The sequence below is a fragment of the Meriones unguiculatus genome, chromosome 18 (assembly GCF_030254825.1).
Source record: "Meriones unguiculatus strain TT.TT164.6M chromosome 18, Bangor_MerUng_6.1, whole genome shotgun sequence".
Classification (NCBI taxonomy): Eukaryota; Metazoa; Chordata; class Mammalia; order Rodentia; family Muridae; genus Meriones; species Meriones unguiculatus.
In genome coordinates, this window is record NC_083365.1 from 12,985,242 (window position 1) to 13,001,286 (window position 16,045).

Here is a 16,045-nt window from a genome sequence, read left to right on the forward strand (position 1 = left end):
CAGGGTTCTTACTAACACATGCCCTTGCTAGTAAGGTAGCTATTAATAAACAAGGCAACATCAATGTTGCCTCCCATGTCTAGGGGCACTGTGCTGTGTCATCACAACACTGTGGAAGGAGTTGGGCTTTCATGCCATACATGGATCAAGTGTGAAGGCCAGGACCAGTTCTCAGCATCTCCTCCCAGCCCTGAATTCCACAATAACCCCTCAGGTCCACCTTCTCCCATTGCACTGACAGCCATACTGAGCTTACATCTACTCTGCCAATACTCACCAAGAAAGTGCTCTGAACTAGTAAGACCTGCCACAATGTTCACATGGACTGTGTCAACAGTTCAGTGCCTGATGGTAAGTGGGAACATTTACTGAGAATTCTCCAGCGGACTACCTTCTCGGGCCCAGCCTTCTCCTGGCTGAGTCATGAGCTTTATTATAATACTCTAAGACAAAAAAAAATTGTCAGAAGCATTGTCCAGTAATTCTCAGGATAGAAACCATCAGCCGAATTGTTCTGTGATGCAACATCATTTAGGGCATCACAGAAAACAAGTAGTGGGGAGCTTGAACTTGGATAGCACCTTCATTCGGAAAGGTATATATATCCTAAGAATATCATAAAACTGAATATGATCAGGTCTCTTGAGGACTCAACAAAAACCGCAAGAACCAATTTTCTAAAAACTGTAGGCTTTTTATTCAGTTAAGAGGTAGACAGATGAACATGGAAGGCTGTCCCATTGAATTTGCCCAAAGTTCACATTCCACTTCATTCACCCATCCCACACTGCCAGAAATCTCAAAGGAATAACCACAACTGCCAGGAGACTTTGTCTTCCTACTTCTTAGCAACATGTCCATGAATTGCTTGCGAAGAAGTTACTACGAACTTTCCTTTTCACCGTGCCAAAGAGTCTCGGCCCTCTAAGGTTCCCACATATGTCGACAGAGCCTGCCGCGACTGACAGGGAGCAGAGTGCCGTGACTGTATCTACGAGACTACGAGGGAAGCTGCAGTTACACGTTTGTTAATCCCTGTGCGTGTTGGGGAAGAAGCTGGTGAGGCCAACAAAGCAGAGTATGTACCATCAAATGGCTCTGCCTGGCTGTTTAAAAAGAACCCACATAAGTTATCTTACAGACAACATTAAAACATAATGGAATTGATGCCTGATACAAAAGTAGAGAAATATGTACAGGAATTCATAGCCCAGAAGAAAAGGGACCTTAGAATCAATCAATGGAAACCTGGCTATTTTACATAGGTAATTTTGAGACAATTCATATTTAGCACAAAAGCAATTATAGTGTAAATTACACTTCCTTCCCACGGCTCCCAAACTTTAAAACCCTTGTCTGTCTTCGGCAACACTGTGAGCATTCTGTCAGGAACAGGAATGTGTACGTTGGTCCCAGACACTGACATAAATTTTGATCGAAGCTTCACACTTTCAGGATGATGAATTTGAATACTGCCATGATAGCAGCACTGATAACCCCAGAAATGGGGACTGTGACAAACCAGGCCATAAAAATGTTGCGAAACAGTCGCCAGTCAACAGCCTTCTTGGATCGGAGCCAGCCAACAGACACAACAGAGCCCACCTAGGAGAAACAGACCAAACATTACTCAGCAAGAAGTAACCTGGGACAGGGAGTTCAGACAAGCGATGAACCCAGCTCCATGGATGGATTGCAGTTTCTGTCTGGAGAGAGACACGGTCGGTCTCAGTTATCCAGACAGGATTAAACTTGTGATCCTCCTACTTCAGCATCCCAAGAGGTGAAATTACAGGCATGTGACACAGCCAGAAGCTAACTTCTAACAAGTTAAAATTACCTATGGGAAGATGAAGGCAATATAAATATTCAAGCATTAAATTCATGCTAAATGTGTTAAAACATGACAAGACTCTTCCCTCCTGCTTTTGATAAGTTAAATTTCTGGTTTCCTGACAATTACTCTATAGAGAGTAGCTGGTATGTGATCCAACAACACCCAGAGAGTGACTTGGCAGGCCCCAGCCTGGACCAGCTTTAGCTCTTCAAAGGAAGTCAGGTTCCTCTTTATCCAATAATTACATCACCATCATCAAGCAACTTTTGAAAGTTCAGTTTCTTAGCACTACAGGCCCTAGAGGCCCTGGATAGATACTTTCATAATATGCCTCACAAGCTTGTTAAAATCGGTGTATTTACTACCACGAGCGGAAGGAGTCCACTTACACCCAGCCCAACAGCCAAGCCACTGAATGCCTTCCCCATGGAAAATGACATAACCGTGCTAAGTAGAAACGAAGCTCAAGATGAAACCGACTGCAGTGACAGAGCAACTAAAGGTCCACGGCTAGAAATCACAGCTATCTCCACCCAAGAGAACATAAAGGACTGCAAGTAAATTGTAGAATGACGGCTCTTCTCCATGTGGTCGTTATCTACGCCTGTCAACTGCACACAATTTCTAAATGAAATAAAAGAAGTAAAGCCACACGTTACTAGGATGATTTGAGGGCCCCGTTGCGTTCCCATTCCACTTACTTTACAATGTGTTGTGCTGATGGGAAGGCCAATGTTGGATGCGATGACCACAGTGAGGGCAGATGCCAGCTCAATACTGAAACCGCTGTTGACACACAAAGATGCTGGTCAACAACTCAGGGTTCTCTGAAAAGCCAACACTAGCTCAAGTCGCTGAATCTAATCTTGCTCCATTCTACTCAGTGACAAAACCTGACATTCTCATCTCTTCTAACCCCCAAACCTACTTAAATTGAGCCAAGGCCCTAACATCTGAGGATTAAGTACTTCTGGGATAGGCCAGGCATGGTGGCACACATCTTTAATTCTAGCACTTGGGAGGCAGAGAAAGAGGAACTTCCAAGTTCAAGGCTAGTTTGCTCTACATAGTGAATTCCAGGCCAGCCAGGAGAGACCCTAACTCAAAAAGCAAAAAGCAAAAACAAAAACAAAAAAAAACAGCTGAGACTTTCATTCTGAATAAAGTAAAGGTTTTTGGCTCCTGAATCCATGTATGTATAACTATTTACCTCAACAGATCTTTCACAGAAAACTCAAATTACATGATCACTAAAGCTAAGCAGAATGACAAAAAAATGTTTACAAGTCAGAAAGTATAGTAGAAAATGATCAGATCAACTGTGAGAATAATAGCAGCCACTGTACCACCCTCTTTAGCTCAAGCCCCACGGATACATTGAGCACTGCGTCTCCTGAGAACCTTGAGCTCTACCGTGAGACACGATCCACCTACTCACCTGGAGGGTGTGATTGGTGTCAGGTCCTTCCCCATGGTCTGGATAACTCTTCTTCCCCAAACCCACAGCCCCATGCAGATGCCAACACCACCATAAAGCAGAAGCCATATGGGTGTCGCCACCTTTGAAGAGACATCTCCTGTTTCATAAATGAGAAACAAAGCAACCAGAGGACCGATGGCATTGCTGGAAAAAGAAAGGGGGCAGTGGTCACTTTTTAGGCAGAACCACTTCTTGTCAAGACTCAATCTGTTAAGCAACTGGCATAACTGTCTATACCCAGCTTTCCAGCTCACTTAGCAAACCACCCTACAGAAGGCAAACTTGGCTGCTGTGACAGAAAGGTACATGTAATTGGTGGCCTTTCTCCTCCCACACACAGCAAGGCTCAGGCCCCAGTGAAGTTTACAGGCCAGAGAAACAAGGCTAATAACCCCTAAGTCCATTCTCAGTGCAATCAGTGATTTTAATTTTTTCATCATTGATGTCACAATTTACCAAAGACTCAGTTCCCACCAGGAGACATATGTGTTTAACTTACCTTGTCTAGAAATAAAGGAAAAGACATTCTCATAACCTAAACGAACTTCCTTTTGCTTTATTAACTATGACCTCATCCTGTCTAGATTACCCAGTGTCCCCCAGGAGGTAGAGCACTACACACAGGAGGGTAAGTCTGCTCAAAAATAGAGTTAGTAACAGTAAGAGTTATGTGGACTGACCTGACATCATTGCCACCATGGGCAAATGACCCAAAGCAGGCTGTAAGAATCTGCAGAAACTGGAAGAGGAGGGAGACTTCAGGCTTATCCTGGTCATACCACTCTTCAAGAGAGCCGCTGCTTCCTTTTCTGTCACCCAGACCCATCTCAGCCTTAACATTCATGTCCATTTCAGATTCAGAGTGAAGGTCAGACACAGCATTGCAGTAACTTGTGTAACTGTCCATCCGAATCCGCTTCTTGCTATCTGCATTGGGCCACGTCAGTGTCTCCATTTCGTCTCCCTTCTGTTCACCTTCTCTGGCACGGAAGGAATCCAGGGGCATGCCACAGATTGCCATGGTGTATGACGTGTAGCTGTTGTTGCGCCTCAAGGGCTTGTCCCCAGAGTCTCCCATGCAGTCTCCCACCTTGGCCAGATGTAACTTATGGAGCAGCTCTTTGTACAAGCCAGAATCTTTGTGTACGGTGTGATACTGATAGTGGCCATTGGAGTTGATCTGGTTGCTGACAGTCTGACTGAACTGAACAAGGTTCCCATTAGGCAACTGCACCGTACCTAGCCAAAACCAAAAGGGAACATTCAATGATAAGCTCGGCTGTCCAGAATGCAGCCTTTCCACCCCACTGGACATCAGGAAACCCCAGAAGGTCAACTCACCATTGATGGTGCTGTCTATGCTGGTCTCCTCCTTCAGGTCCATGGGAAGCCGTTCTCGCTCTGGAGCTTCCTCCAGGTCCCCAAGTTTGAATGACACTGTTCTCTCCTCCACCACAGCCCGAAGTGGCCCAGTGGCACACGCCACCTCAGACAAGGGATTCCCATTCTCAACATCCCCAAGAGACATCTTTGTTTCTTCATGGTCTTCTTTTAAATTGCTCTTCTTTTCCATTAAGGGACTTTCAGAGGGACTAGACTTTATTTCTCCTAGAAAATAAAGGGGATTTTTGGTTTGATTTTACTACTTTGTTCCACACCCCTTTCTATCCACCCCTAAAACCCATCTCAAAATAATAGGTGTAAATTCTAGCAAAAATTCAAGCTAACATCACTGCTCTCTTCATTACAGAAATTCATCTTTCCCTTGGGAACAAGCCAGCCATGTGACATACCTTCTACTGGGGGAAAATGGGGGATGACAAACTGCTGTGAATAGCCAGATAGCAAATATTTTAGGGTTCTGATCCATTTCTTGATTTTTATGTTTATACCTTACACCATAACTCCCTCCCCGCTTAGCTCCTGGTCATAAAAAGGAGCTCAAGGCTGGGGGTGGCAGCTGACTAAAGAGCTAGACTTCCATAAGGGATCTCCCAACTCTTAAACCAAGAGTACAGACAACTGAGCTATAACAGCCATCCTAAACACTTGCACATCCAGTAGGCAGGCAGTCTCTCTGCCCCTCAGGCCAATGCTTACCACCGTCACCTACTAGCTCAGACACCTCACACTAGTATAGCATTAAAGTAAAATTTGCCTCTCCTCCCAGACAGAGACAAAAATGAGGTCAGAGTCCTGACAGCCTCATTCCCTCTGTGCATGCGGCACAGCTGACTAGCACAGAGCTCTGGGTGGCTCCTCAGTTCAGCTGCAATGACGCAGCACTCTTCTAAAGCCACTGCAGTCTATGCATGCCTGCACTGCTGTGCGTCCACAGACTAACATTCCACACACTGACAGGACAGAACAGGATTCTGCTGGATTATCTTAACCACTAAGAAAGATACAAAGACTGGTACCAATCAAAACTTGCTCGGTATTTAATCCATTAGGTCTTCAATGACCTAAAGAGATTCCTTATATCTAACACTGTTTACTTCTACATGTGTTACAGCTCTAGCACAAGGACAACGTACACGTATGTGTCTGCGTTATGCACGCATTGTCACACATACATCTAAGCTGAGTATACAAAGGCAGCTGAGGCAAATTCTTCCTCTATCAAAATGACTGTGTACCCATCCTTAGTCACATATTCTTAATGGCTAGGTCTCGGGCCACTCTTAGTTCATTAAAAATCCCTATGTTGTCAGTCTGTCCAAATAGTGTACTCTTATAGATGAAGGAGGGAGAGAGGAGGGGAAGGAAAGGGTGGCGGAGGGAGAGGGAGAGCACTACTAAACTGTATTACTTACGTTCAATTTTTCTCTTCATCCTGGGACATACAAAGAACCAGACGATAAGGGCACAGAAAACTGCACATCCCACCGAGATGAGGATGGTACCCCACAGAGGAAGTTTGTCAAAGCCCAGCACTACGAGATAAAATGGTGCATCTTGAAAACCCCAGGGCAACAGCCCCCTGCAACAACGTGTAAACCCTCCTGAGGGGAAGGAGGGCTTCCCCAAGCCTGCCCGTCACCCTTGACAGCTGCTGCCACTCCAGTTTCATTAGGCTAGTGGCTAAATAGACCATGGAGAAAAGCCCAACGACCACCTCACACCCACAGCAACCAGGCCCACTGAAACACTAGCTGGACTCCTGTACAAAGCTTCTTCATGTTCTTGGCTCTGTAGATATGAAGAATTACTACACTGAGGACCTGTAGCTATAAAACCAACAAAAGCATTCCTTTCTCCACACAGCTTCTCATTCTAACTGCCACATATTACACTTACACATGCTTAATTTTAATGTCAAAAAGGAAGGTGTCTCAAGCCAGTGTCACGCTGACACACTTGTTCAAAGTTACCACATTCACTCTACCAGGCAGCCTTTGGGGAAATTGATTCTCTGCAAAAGCATCATCAAGCTAACAGAAAACAGGGCTGTTAACTATGGGAAGACAGTTACTTTGAACAATTGTCTTTCAAAAAGTACAAGTTTGGTGGTAGTTCACTAACAAGCCATAGAGAAACTTGTTCTCCAATACTTTTCCCTTGGGTCAAAGATCTCAGGATCAGCATTGTTGGTCAGCATCAGCTAGCCACTGGTACTCAGGCAACTGGGGCTGCTGGCCATTTCTCACTATGGACATCCACGGTACCACTGTCTGAAGGTCCCCTCTCACAGCAGCTTAGTCACCTGCACTTGTTTCACTTGATTCTGCTTACTGCATATTAAGTCACTTATAAAATGGAAACATTACTGTTCCATCAAAACTGTTTAAGCTGGGTTGTGCCTCAGCCTAGCTTACAGAAAGCTCTAGATTTAATCCCCAGCATTGTAAAAAAGACCAAAAAAATACTAAGAACTAGACTTTAAGAATCAGACATAAACTGAGATCCTTCAGACCTGAAGTTCTGTGGTGACTACTGGTCTTTTCATCTTAAGTTCTGCTTTCAACTGTGACTGGGGAGTTATATCACACAAAGTAAAATATATGAGGTTTAGTCAGTCTCTACTGCAATTTAAATTTGTCCACATTCCAAGTCAAAGGGAAAATGAAAGGACTGGGTTTTTTGTTTTTGTTCTTTTTTTTTTTTTTTTTTTTTTAACACAAATGATCTGTGAAGACAGAACAAAAGTAGCAAAGTCCCTGCATCATGGCCAGTCCTGTCATAAAGTCAGGAATGACAATGTGAGAAATACTGTTTTCTTTTGCTCAGTGACTACTTTACTTCAGTGGCAATAATAAACAGGTCACAACCCATGAGCTACAGGTAGAACCAAGTTAAAGGCAGCAAGCATTAAAATCCTTTAAGAACTGAAGCTGAGAGCATATATTACGTAAGGATAAATCATTCTGCTGCTTTAGTCCTTTCTATTTACACACACAGACATGAGGTGCCCCGGGCAGCACACAATCTTTCTTCTTCCCATGGATTAGTCAGCAGAGTAAGTGTCAGTGTCTAAGGTCCTGTGCAGCGAAGAACCAGCAAGCCAAATGAGCCTAGATACCAGAACTGTACTGCTCTGCCTCACAGCATCCAAGCTGTCAATCTCTCAGCTGCCTTACTGAATTCTTGCCTTCCCTCAGTCCCAATATGAAACCAATCAACACTAGAACCTTTACATTCCTCTCAAATGTTTCCTGTTAGTTGCGGAAATTCTTCTTCCAAGTGTAATTAGAGCACACATTACACACATCCCAACTCTGCTCATTCAAGTAAATTCAGGGGCGCAAACTGAGAACTTAAACTGAAATTGCTCCCATTAGGAGAGAAGAGTGACAGCCAACAACTAGTCCTAAGTGACGATTCCTGAAGAGCAGGCTTAACTAATGACTCTTAAGTAGCTCAGGCCAGTATCATTTCCAGCGTTCTTAGCATGGGTACGAGAAAGGAAGGGAGAAGGTCATATTATCAGTGGATCCTGTGAAGACTAAAGAGGAAAGGTCTGTAGTGATTTAGAATCTGAGCAGGTCTCTTTGGTTGAAAACCTATCTAGGTTAACTCAGCATACACTAGCCTGCAGCCTTCTGAAATGGGCGCAGGACAGCCACCTTCTAGGAGATTTCAGCCCTGTAAAGCAAAAAGGGGTAAATTGGGCATTTAATGAAAGTTTTATAAATAACCTTAAATTTACATTTAAATATCTTGATTTGTACTTACACGGTGCTCCAGTATACATAATGGAAAAGAGGTTTATCCCAATTGTGCAGGCATAAAAAACTGGTAAAGCACGTAAGCCATTAGGAACTGGATCTGCCTGTAAACATTAAAATCAGTATCTTAAAAGTTGTAAATGTAGATCTATTTCCAGAGCACGCTGTGGCAAGACAAGCTAGGGAATTATGGTGCTAACAACAGCCTCCCATCATAATTTCTTCAAAGCCAATTGGGCTTTGTCCTACGTTTGCTCCCTAAGAAAGCTAATGCTACCTTCTTTCCATAGGTGACTTTTCCTCCCTATTCTTAATAACAAGGAGGTAGCTGATATCCCAAATAATCAGTTCCCCTGGGTTATCCAAAGTCCATCTCTAAGTCTGAACTCAGGCCCAGGATGTACTGCACTGAAAAGATAAACAAACAGACCAGGTTAAAATCCTGATTTCCCGACGTTCTGCCTCGTTAACTTAAAAAAGAGGATTTTACACAACCATCATAACTATTTATCTGATCAACGTGGCATAAGACTTTACTAAAGTACAAAGTCAAGTCAACTGTGAAACTAGTCATCCACTCTGTCAAGTGACTGTCAAGAACTGTTCGTAGCCCTGAAAGGAACTAGACTAGAAGAGGAACCAGACTAACTCTCCATTTTCATAGAACTGAGTGTCATACTCTACTATGTAATAACATTGGGCGGACAAATGCGTTAAAGGGGGAAAAACGGGCAAGAGGATGTTGATAAGAGAGGGACATTTTAATTGAAGTATGAGTGAAATAGGTAGGGCTGACATATGAATGTCTCAAGAGTGTGGAAAGTGCAAGCCACTTGTCCACTGAGGGGAGGCGTGGAGTGGGCAGAGGTATGAGCAAGTAAGACCCCAAGGCAAAGCTGTGAGAGGTTTCAGAATCACCAAAGGCCATTGTGACTGAAAATGAAAACAGTTCCTGTTATAAGTATGTACTATAGATAATTCCTTAGAAAAACTTCCAAGCCAAACACTTAAAAAGAATGAGAATATAGCAAACCTTCAACACAAAAGTTTAATGCTACACTTGTCACAATTCCAGTTGAAAATCTTAAGGGTGAGACAGACGTAAGAAAGAGGTAAGTGTGATTATAAGTTTCTGACAATCATCAAGACTTTGGGGGAGGGGTGGCTTAAAAATCAGTGAAGTTAAAGAAAAAGCACAAAATTCCTCATAAAGGATATCTTTTCAAATCCATACAGACCCTCACTGAAAAACACTTAATTTTAAGCTTTACCCATTGTTTAGGAGGAGAGTAACAGTGTGATGCCAGAGCAGAAACCTACAGAACCCATGACTCACCCTGAATAACTAAATAGTTACAGGCCACACCTAAAGGCAGACAAGAGCCTGAGGTAGACAAGCTAGTCCAGGGTTTCAAGAGTATTCTGTAGGCATTAGGTAAGGACTCTTATCAAATTTTCAAAGGCTATTTAGTAACGGACTCATCATGTAAAAAGTAGCCTCTACAAATTTCCCCCCCTTAGGGCCAAATTAAATATTCCCTAAAGTAAGCAGTAGCATGACTGGGGCCACTGTGAACCTGGTGTTATATACCTAGAATACCAGAGCACTGCACTTGCTGAAGCAGAAGACCTGTTCAAGGTCAACCTAGGCTACAGAGACTTAGTAACAAAATAACAATAAATTTTTTAAAAAGTATATAGCTTGGCACAGGGTAGGAAATGACTTGTCTTAATACACTATAAAATACAGGCTCAGTGGTTTGTAACTTTGTAAGAGTCAAGGAAAATGATAAATTAAGGTCTCTCCCTCCCTGCCTCCTCCCAGTTCTTTATAACTAGGCTAGTGATTTTTTTATAAGATGGTTTTCTCATCATGTGAACTCCCTGCCTTTTACATACAGTGATAAATATGCACGAGGTCTCAGTCAGGTCAACAGAGTTCTAGGAACTATTTTGGGCTCAATATAGGAAGGAGTGAGACAAAGTAGTTACAGCCTTAGTAATCATGTGACTACACCTCAGTTTTACGGGGACAGGAAAGGGTCCCTCATCTGTTAGTGAGGAATTAGTAAGCAGGTGAGACAGAGAGAAGATCCTCAAAGTCAGCACTACAGTAATCATTCTTGACCATGGCCCTCCCATACTGTTACAAGAAATACTCTGTTAAGCTGGGAGTGGGGGAATGCACCACTAAGCGAAGAACGTGGGAGGTGAATGCAGGAGGATAAGAAGTTTAAGACTAGCCTGGGCTACATGAGACCATAAACAAGAATAATTCGTTAACATGTCCACCTTGAACTCTCAGTAACACAGTGAGAGAAAAGATACTAGGCATACATATTCGATGAGAGGTTCTGGGCATTGAGAGATTCCTTTTTCCACCTCAGTTCCCCTCTCCAGGAATGACCACCAGTCAGTTTTCTGGAGATCAGGTAAGTGGAAGTTCTCCACAATCAGAACAACCTATTTTCCAATAATCAAAGGGGCCATCATCAACCTTTATGTAAAGCAGGAATCCAAACAGCATCCTACTAATTATTCTGGTCTGTCGAGAGATACATGGCTCTAACTCAAACACTTAAAACTGATTCCCGAGTACTGCTGAGACTCAAATTAGCATATCCCAAAGTTAGGGGGCCAGGGAGAATGCTAACCATACCTGCTTGCTAGATGAGATTCGAATACCCAATCTAGAAGTTGGGCACCAATGAACTGTTTACTCAGTCACTGTCCCAAGCTGGAGACATTTCTAATGCTCAACACATAATAGTGAGTATAGTGAATCAGGAAGGAGCCAGAGAAAGATTTCTATTGAGAAAGACATAAATTGTTCCCCAGAGACTCTGAGCACTAGATCAAGAAGTAGGGAAACTAAACACACTCCTTCCATTAAGATAAGGTACCTATCTCCCCTCACTCAGATTTCTACAGTTTACAGAAATTTTGAAAGAACTTAACAAAGGACTGTTTAAAGCCATTCACCCTAGAAAATAGGACAGCTCGTCTCCTGAGAAAAATTCATTTATTCTTACTGTAATTCAGTCCAGTGCCAACATAATCCCTGTTGTCTACATTTTTTGTGGAGCCAGGATCAGACTCCATGATAACAGAAATGCCACTAGGTCTCTCAAAAGGGGTTCTCAAATGGTCAGGAAATTCAATGGCTACTTGATTTATTTTAAGCAAAAAGAAAAACAAAAACCAAAAAACAAAACAAAACAAAAGAACCCCATACCCAACAGCCTACTTCTAGCCACTCTTTTTACCTGAGAAAGCAGAGTACCTACAAGTAGGGGTCTCATCTAGCTTATATGTAGGTGACAATCAGCAAGGGAGACACCCACTTAAGTGGCAATTTAGAAAGGATTTTGTGAGTAGCTAAACTCAAAAGTTACAATTCCAACTATCCTGAATGTCATGGCGATTTAGATAAAGTAGTAACCTGTACATGGCTAGACAAAGCCATCTTAAACAAATGTCCTTATTTTTCACTCCCAGTCTCTCTATTTCTCGGCAGCCCTTATAACTACCTAGTTTTTCCTTCCTGAATGCCCTCTGGGGCATTAAAAACTTGCTTCTTTAACAGAACTCCACAACATACAGGAAGTACATAACAAAGAACTTTTTAACTTCCCAAAGCCACATACTTACATACCAGTCACATCTGAAACAATACCACTGAGTTTGAACAAGACTGAATGTGACTCATGAAAGGTCATAGAGGAGAAAGGTTACCTTACGAAGGATGAATGCACGAACAAGGAAGAATAAAATTCCAGACATAATACCAGAAAGCAGCGGAGAGACGAACCAAGACATCACTGAAACAGAACACAAAGTAAAGTGTCAAGAAATGACACTAAGGAACCATGCTCCTGAAATGTTAGGTATTACATTTCTGATACACTCTTAAATCTGCCCCTCTACTCCATACCATGTCCTCACTCCCCTTACGCGGTATTATAAAAATGCCAAAAATAAAACCTAAACCATCCAGAATTAAACATACCAATTTTTATCAGTTCAGACCACCTGACACCCTCCTGCCCCTTTGCCACGAGGGAGAAACCAATGGTTGCGCCGACAATACAGTGGGTCCCAGAGATGGGGAGCTTCAAAAACGAAGCCACTAGTTGCCACACAGCAGAACCTGAAACAGAATCAACCAAATAATTTTGTTAGGTAAATGGCAAAACTCCATTACGTAAGCAGTGAATTCTCATAAAAATAAGCGGAAAAGGTTCGGGACAAAAAAAACAAAACAAAAAAAAAAACAAAAAAAAAAAAACAAAAAACCACAACAACAAACGGAACCACTCCAGGATACAAACTGGCTCTAATCTTGCAGGGAACAGGCGGTATAGCACGAACTTACCAAACATAGCACTGACAGAGCCGGCCATGAGCAGGTCTTGAGTTGAGTTGTACATCTCCACATCAATCAAGCCCTTCCGGATGGTTTCGCTCACTTTGGCCCCCAGCAAGGCGGAGCCCACAGTTTCGAAGACGCTAGCTAGGATGCAGGCTTGCTTCAGAGTCACTACACCTGAGCCCACTGCCGTACCAAACGAATTTGCTACATCATTGGCTCCCACGGAGAACGCCAAGACAAATGCAATGATGAAGCCCAGGATGAGCATCCATAGATTATCACCCATCGATGCCGCGGGCGCAGTAACAGCAGCTAGAGTACTAGTAATTGGTGCCATAGTAGATGCCATTCTCGAGTGTAGTGGATCTTTAACAAGGACAATTACTGTGCGGCTTTCAAGATGTGTAAACGGAATGAGGTATCAAAATGCTACAATAAATAGTATATATTATATAAAATTAAATACTGTAAACTACGGCACAGAAACCGAGCTGGGGGAGTTACTGCTATACGCTGCGTTTGGGTGTCTGTTGTTTGAGGTTTCTTTGGCTCTGGAGGGCTAAAAGCACGGAGCAGAATTCCATGGCGGATTAGAGAAGGGACGCAAGTTCATCCTGAAGGGACGAAGTGGGAGAAAATAACAATAGCGGAGCATCCCCGTGAAGGAGGCAGCCTGGGACACCGCAGTGTCCTCCGCCCGCCACTCCCGCCCTGGGTCCCCAAAAGGCCGTACGAGGTGGGGCACATGGCGATCTCTGTGCAAACCCCCACCGCCGCCGTCCCGCCCCGCCCCACGCGTCCAGCTCAGTGTCCGGCCGCCCGCCCGCCGCCCGCGCGCGCCCTCCGTGGAAGACCGGAAAAGGCCATTCCCGCGCGCGCGCGCCGGCCGAGGACCGCCGAAAGGGCCCGCGGAAGGGCGCGGCGGGCGGCCACGCAGCGGGCGGCCACGCAGCGGGGGCCGCGGCCGCCGCCGCCGCCGGCTCCCCTCGCCCCGGGGCCCGCTCCGGAGAAGAAAGAAGCATTGCAAGGGGGCCGCGCGCGCCGCCACTCACCGAAGGAAACCGAGGGTTGAGCAGAGACCGAGAGAACGGGGCAGAGGCGGGCTGGGGCCGCGGATGCACAGTCCGGGACGGCGGCACCGGGAACGGCCCGGAGGGAGCTCGCTACCCGCTCGGAAAGCAGCCGCGGTGGCCTCAGCAGCGGAGAGAAGAAGACGCGCAGCGCACGCCGGCGGCCATCATCCGGCGAGCACGCCGCCGGCTCCTATTTATAGCCAGCCCCGCGCCCCACGTGACCCGCCGGGCCTCGCGCCCGCCCGAAGCCCCGCCCCCGACGTGACGCAGCCGCAGGCTGGCCGGGCGCGCCTGGCCTGGTGAGCGGGGCCGCGACGCTGATTGGCCCGAGCGCCCCGGAGGCCCCGCCTCCGGCGGGGAGCTGGTCCACGTGGGCCTGGCCGGCCTCCTCCCTGCAGCCTCGCCCCGGTCGTCCTGTCTGCGCTGGCCACGCCGGGTGGCCGCGGGCGGGGACTGTGGGGAAGTCTCGTCCGGCCCCGCAGGTCGTCGCGCGGGGACTCGGAGGCCCGCAGCCAAGGTCGTGGGGAGTTTCCCCCGCGCGGGCCCGGGTGAGCTCCGTGGCGACGCGGAAGAGCGCGTGTGCTGGGACTTGCCCTTGGCCGAACCCGTGTGCCCGGCCCGGAGGGGGTAGCGGGCTCTCACGTGGCCACCCCGCTCCCGCAGTCACGCACTTGGGTGAAAATGGAAAGATTCGGGCGTCACGAGGACAGGCTCGCGCTCCCGGTGTGTGGCACCGCGCTGAGGGGGACCCACGGGTCATTAGTCTCCCCGCGACGGACCTGCGTTTTCGGAGCCCCGGCTGTGGCGCAGCGGGGAGGATGCTGCTTCGGGTTCGGATTCTTACTCAGAGCTTGCTGCAGTGTGTCACCTTGAACAAACCATAGGTCTCTCAGTCCGAGTGCTCAGGAGCCTGAAATGCTAGCAGTGTGAGAGGACACCGCAGGACGGGTTAGGATTGTGTGCAAAGCACAACAAAGATGCATTTCCTGTCTACTCATCGGGGCTTGGTGGCGACAGGCAGTCCTAATTCAGGTATTCTGGTTCCAAGTTCTTACCGAGTAAGGAAGAGAATCATATTAGCTAAGATAGAAGCATGTGACTGGAACTCAATAGATCTTCAGGCAATGTTCATTTTCCTTCTTTTTTTTTTTTTTTTTTTTTTTTAATACGCCTGTTTTAGAACGTAGGAAACAGTGAGAGAGGATGTCCTGAAAGTTTTCCCATCCTTTTGAAATAAAGATTGCTTCCTGGTCCCCTACATGCTCTACGATGCAGTTCTGATATTAGATTGGTTCTGCGCATTTGGCTTTTCGTTTTATTGCCTAAGCTCAGAACTAACCCGTCACCACTCCTTGAGAGATTTAAATCATGAGAGCTATAGTGAGAGTTAAGTATTCCAGCCAGGAATACCTGGTTTAGAGTGCCCTAAAACCCTCCCTACAGCTTTATCATCTCCAAAGGTCGGGCACTGAATAGCAGAAACAAAGATGTCATAAATTATAACTTCATCGGAGTGTCCTGTACCCTATAATCTGGTAGAATCAGAATGATATAGGTTATACAGGTCTGTTGACCTCAAGGTCGTGGCTGGAAAACAAAGTTCATGTTCCAGGACACTGACCCTGGAGTGTAAATCTGGCATCTTCAAATGCGACACTCTGCCCTTACTGCACTCCAAGGTTATAAAACATTGAATAAAAGGAGTGGCTTGTTAAGGGCTGTTAGTGTTCTGCCAGAAAAAAACATTTTCAGAGTAATTATTTGTGAGGAAATTGCTCATGACTTTCTCCCTGTTTTTGATGTGTTTTGCTTCATCTGTCCATGGTCATACTTTTGCCTCTTAGATTGAAACAACCAAGGTAGGTAGCCATGGTGAATAAGGTCCATCAAGGTGCAAGCACGGATTCCTGAGGCAGAACCTCAAGGTGTGAAGAAGTGGCTGTGGCTCAAAGAGAAGGGTGCAGTATTCTGATCCCTAGCCTCGTGTTGGTTGGTGCAGATGTGTTTTCAGGCAAACACAGATTTCTCTGTCTCTGGAGAAAAGCTAGTGTCTTGAAATAGGAAAGGAGGGATCATGTGACGGTTGGGGTTTTGTAGTTTGCTTTGGTTTGTTTT

At 45.5% G+C, this 16,045-nt stretch overlaps 1 protein-coding gene across 2 annotated transcripts; it reads right to left on the minus strand.

Moving 5' to 3' along the window:
• Positions 1–673: 673 nt before the first annotated feature.
• On the minus strand, positions 674–14,049 carry Slc20a1 (solute carrier family 20 member 1). 2 transcript variants are annotated; one of them, XM_021641946.2, is made up of 11 exons: positions 13,910–14,049; positions 12,861–13,471; positions 12,495–12,635; positions 12,221–12,306; positions 8,493–8,589; positions 6,134–6,253; positions 4,659–4,925; positions 3,998–4,556; positions 3,276–3,461; positions 2,539–2,623; positions 674–1,605 (listed from the first exon to the last, which is right to left on the minus strand). In XM_021641946.2, the coding sequence occupies exons 2-11, from the start codon at positions 13,204–13,206 to the stop codon at positions 1,444–1,446; spliced, it is 2,049 nt and encodes a 682-aa protein (XP_021497621.1). In that variant the 5' UTR covers positions 13,207–13,471; positions 13,910–14,049; the 3' UTR covers positions 674–1,443. The 2 variants fall into 2 exon arrangements, with proteins under 2 accessions (XP_021497621.1, XP_021497624.1); XM_021641949.2 differs by lacking the exons at positions 674–1,605; positions 2,539–2,623; positions 3,276–3,461; ... (1 more) ...; positions 4,659–4,925; positions 6,134–6,253 and adding an exon at positions 8,335–8,402.
• Positions 14,050–16,045: the final 1,996 nt, after the last annotated feature.